General features: G+C 44.6%; 1 protein-coding gene across 3 annotated transcripts; it reads right to left on the reverse strand.

The window, feature by feature from the left end:
* Window positions 1–903: 903 nt before the first annotated feature.
* On the reverse strand, window positions 904–2,812 carry TCEAL9 (transcription elongation factor A like 9). Of its 3 annotated transcripts, XM_081041684.1 has the most exons (4): window positions 2,676–2,711; window positions 2,328–2,371; window positions 2,118–2,183; window positions 904–1,723 (listed from the first exon to the last, which is right to left on the reverse strand). In XM_081041684.1, the coding sequence occupies exon 4, from the start codon at window positions 1,656–1,658 to the stop codon at window positions 1,365–1,367; it is 294 nt and encodes a 97-aa protein (XP_080897810.1). In that variant the 5' UTR covers window positions 1,659–1,723; window positions 2,118–2,183; window positions 2,328–2,371; window positions 2,676–2,711; the 3' UTR covers window positions 904–1,364. The 3 variants fall into 3 exon arrangements, with proteins under 3 accessions (XP_080897810.1, XP_080897808.1, XP_080897809.1); XM_081041682.1 differs by lacking the exon at window positions 2,328–2,371 and having other exon boundaries at window positions 2,676–2,812; XM_081041683.1 differs by lacking the exon at window positions 2,676–2,711 and having other exon boundaries at window positions 2,328–2,661.
* Between the last annotated feature and the right edge of the window lie 293 nt (window positions 2,813–3,105).

The raw sequence follows: 3,105 nt of genomic DNA on the forward strand, positions 1-3,105 counted from the left end.
TTACACAGGTCAAGGAATATCATTTGAACTGGTGAGGAGGGCCTGGCACCAGTCTTCTGGAAGAGATCACTTACACTAAGAAAATAAGAGTCAGGAAGATAAAGCCACTCTTTAGACTCAGAGAAGCAACTCACTAAAGCATAATACTGTTAGTCAGACTTGTCTTCTGGTCCACCCCCCACCCCCAATAGACCCGTAGTCTTATCGGGAAGAGGAGACTTGTGACTAAAATCCCCAAGTTGCCAAGGTATCTGTAAGATATCATAGCCCAAGTGACCCTGCATAAATGTCTGTCTAAATTGAAAAGATGGCCATTCTCCCCACTCTGTAGAGGTCAATCTGGGAATTCAGCCCATGGGGGTTTCTGAAGAAATGTTGGGCTTCGCTATTTGAGAATTCCAAAACATCAGCAGCGATAGGGGCCTGAAAGGTATAGGATGTGGAAGAAGGGGCAGGAATATCCAATACCCATGGTGGTATCAATGGAAGGGGGGATGGGAGGTTGGGCAGGCATAGCAGCAGAGGAACATATAGGTGGCACCCACCTAACAGTTGGCCTGGATTTGTTCTTAAGCACAGGTGAGAACTACTTTCTCCACCCTTCCAAATAGCTGAAACGAATCTCTTGGGGATTTGGGATCCTGCATGGGCAGACAGGGGGGAAAAACCTGTCAAATACAGCTCACCATCATATCCTTATTTCATCCGCAGAAGATACCTTAGAGATCATTATCATCTCTATTATACAGATAAGTTGCAAAATTCATTCTTCTAGCTAGGTAGTCTAGTGGTAATTTGGAGTTCATATTTGCTTCTAAAATTCTGTCAAGAAATATCAAGTGCTGCATTGCCTTTAGAAATAAACTGGTAAGTGCCGTTGGTTACTTTTTTTTGTTATAAAACTTTTATTATTTTAACATAATGTGTGTACATTCTAGGAATAAGGAAAAATACAAATAAGCAGAATTTTAAAAATCACTCAATCCTACCACTGACTGTACTTTTTTCTTTCATCCTTCACACATTTTTCTGTGGATATATGTAATATACAAATGTACTCTTCCCTTTTAAAAATATGATATTCACATATTACTTAGTAACGTTGTTTTTCATTTTCTATCCTGTCAGGAACTTCTTTTTGTACAAATGAGTAAAGCTCTCCTATTAAAAGGCAGAGACTTGGGGATTGGTTCAAAATATGATAAACTGTGAGAATGCAAGATAAGAAGAGATGCATCTAAAACCACTAATAGCAAGCAACAAGTTAAAAGTAGAAAAATGGACAAAGGTTTATCAGGAAAATGCAAATCAAAAGAAAGCTATATGGCAATGTTAGTATCAGAAAGAATAAAAATCAAGATAAACTACATTAAATAGGGGTAAGGATGGTTTCGATTAACCTTCCAACGCATCACTATAAGTTTGTTTCTTACTCTCCTTATCTCATCTATTTCATTCACCTCTCTAAACATATCATCCTTGCTTAAATGCCTGTTGTGTATATCTTCTTTAAATTCCTGGAGAGACTGAATCAGCCTTTCTCTAAAAGTTCCTTCTGTTTTTTCCTCCTCCTCTGGCTTTTCCTCAGGCTTTGGCTCTTCCTCAAGCTTTGGTTCGCTCTCATTTTCTGGTTTTCCTTCAGTTTGACAGGGTTTCATCTTGTGGCTCTCTTCCCTCCTTTCCTCCTTGTTCTCTGCTTATTCCTCTTTGAATACAATTACTTCTAGAAAGCAAGGAGATGGTAAGTCAGTCAAAGGTCTAGTTATTGGACCGGTGCTCTGGACAGAAGTCTCAGCATCTACTTTTCTTTTATTCAGAACTATCATCAAATATCTTCCACCCAGGAGATTCAATTTCCCTGAGGCCCCTCTTACCTCCACTGTACACGTCCTCACTGCTCTCTGCTCCCTCCCTCCAGCCATTTCCAAGGCCCTCCTCAACCATCCACCACCCCGCCACCCCCGCACAGACTTAACAGAAAACCCTCCCAGAACAGAGTAGGCTGGGAGACTCCGGGTTGGGGTTAGGGAGAGACCGTGGGGCCCACACTTTTGTCCCGCCCTCGCCCACCTCCTCCCCACCCCACCAGGAGTCTTTATAATATATCCCTCACCTACCAGTATTGATCCGATCAGTTTCTTTCGCGTCTTTTCTAGCTTTGCTCAGTGCTATGAACAACAGACCTGCAGATCCGCGGACAAACGAGAAAAAAGGAGGGGGAGGGAGGAAGGGAGGAGGGAGTGGAGGGGAGGTGGGGCGAGCGCTTGGTGACCAGCACCACGCACCTTTTATCTCTTTAAGGTTCTCCGTTATGGAAACTTTCTCACCTTCTGTTTCCTCCAGTTCTCCCCCTCTCCACAGTGCAAGTTAGCTCGAATTTCCCATCAGACAAGGAATTAGAAGAGCATATTATTTCCAAACTATGTTTAAGACTGAGGCGGGGATTGGGGGGAGGGGAGGTGTTGGGAAAGCGGTCTGAGATGGCAGAGGATGATTTTAAAATTATCACAGGTCTCTCTGTTCTTCTCCCGAGGCTCCTACGCCCTTTCCCAAAGGTCATTATTTCCTGCAGACCCGGAGGTGGAGAGGTGGACTTGACCAGGACTCCTTCAAATCCCTGCCCTAGGCCACCTCTACCCTAGAAATCCCCAAGCAGCACGTATTTTAACACCAACCTGCAAAATTCCGGCAGATTGGCTTTCTCCTTTCCCTGGCCTCAGGGCCCGCAGTCGCGCTACGGAAAGAAGCTGGTACCCAGGCGAGAACAAGGACCAAACTAGCAGGACTTCTGCACACGTCGACTCCTGGTCACGTGAAACCTACGTCACCAGTGAGCTCGGGTCCCCAGTTTCCACTCCCACCAAAAACGCGGCAGAAGTAATCCCGCCCTCTGCCCCACCCCTATACGTTTGACCCTGTCAGTCTTTTTTGTTGTCCCGTATTCCAGAAGGGAAATTTTTATTTGCCCATCTCTGATTACTAGGGAGATACTACATCTTTTCCTGGAGCTACTAAACTTTTGCACTTCTTTACAGAATTATCTCTTCCTGCCTTCCGCTTCCAGCATTAAGAACTCCCCCAACCATACAGCCATCGCCCCTCCCC

This window comes from Rhinolophus hipposideros (genome assembly GCF_964194185.1).
Source record: "Rhinolophus hipposideros genome assembly, chromosome: X".
Classification (NCBI taxonomy): Eukaryota; Metazoa; Chordata; class Mammalia; order Chiroptera; family Rhinolophidae; genus Rhinolophus; species Rhinolophus hipposideros.

Bases quoted from the DNA above. Each gene is read 5' to 3' on its own strand.
- TCEAL9 (XM_081041682.1), bottom strand. From the start codon at position 1,658: ATGAAACCCTGTCAAACTGAAGGAAAACCAGAAAATGAGAGCGAACCA.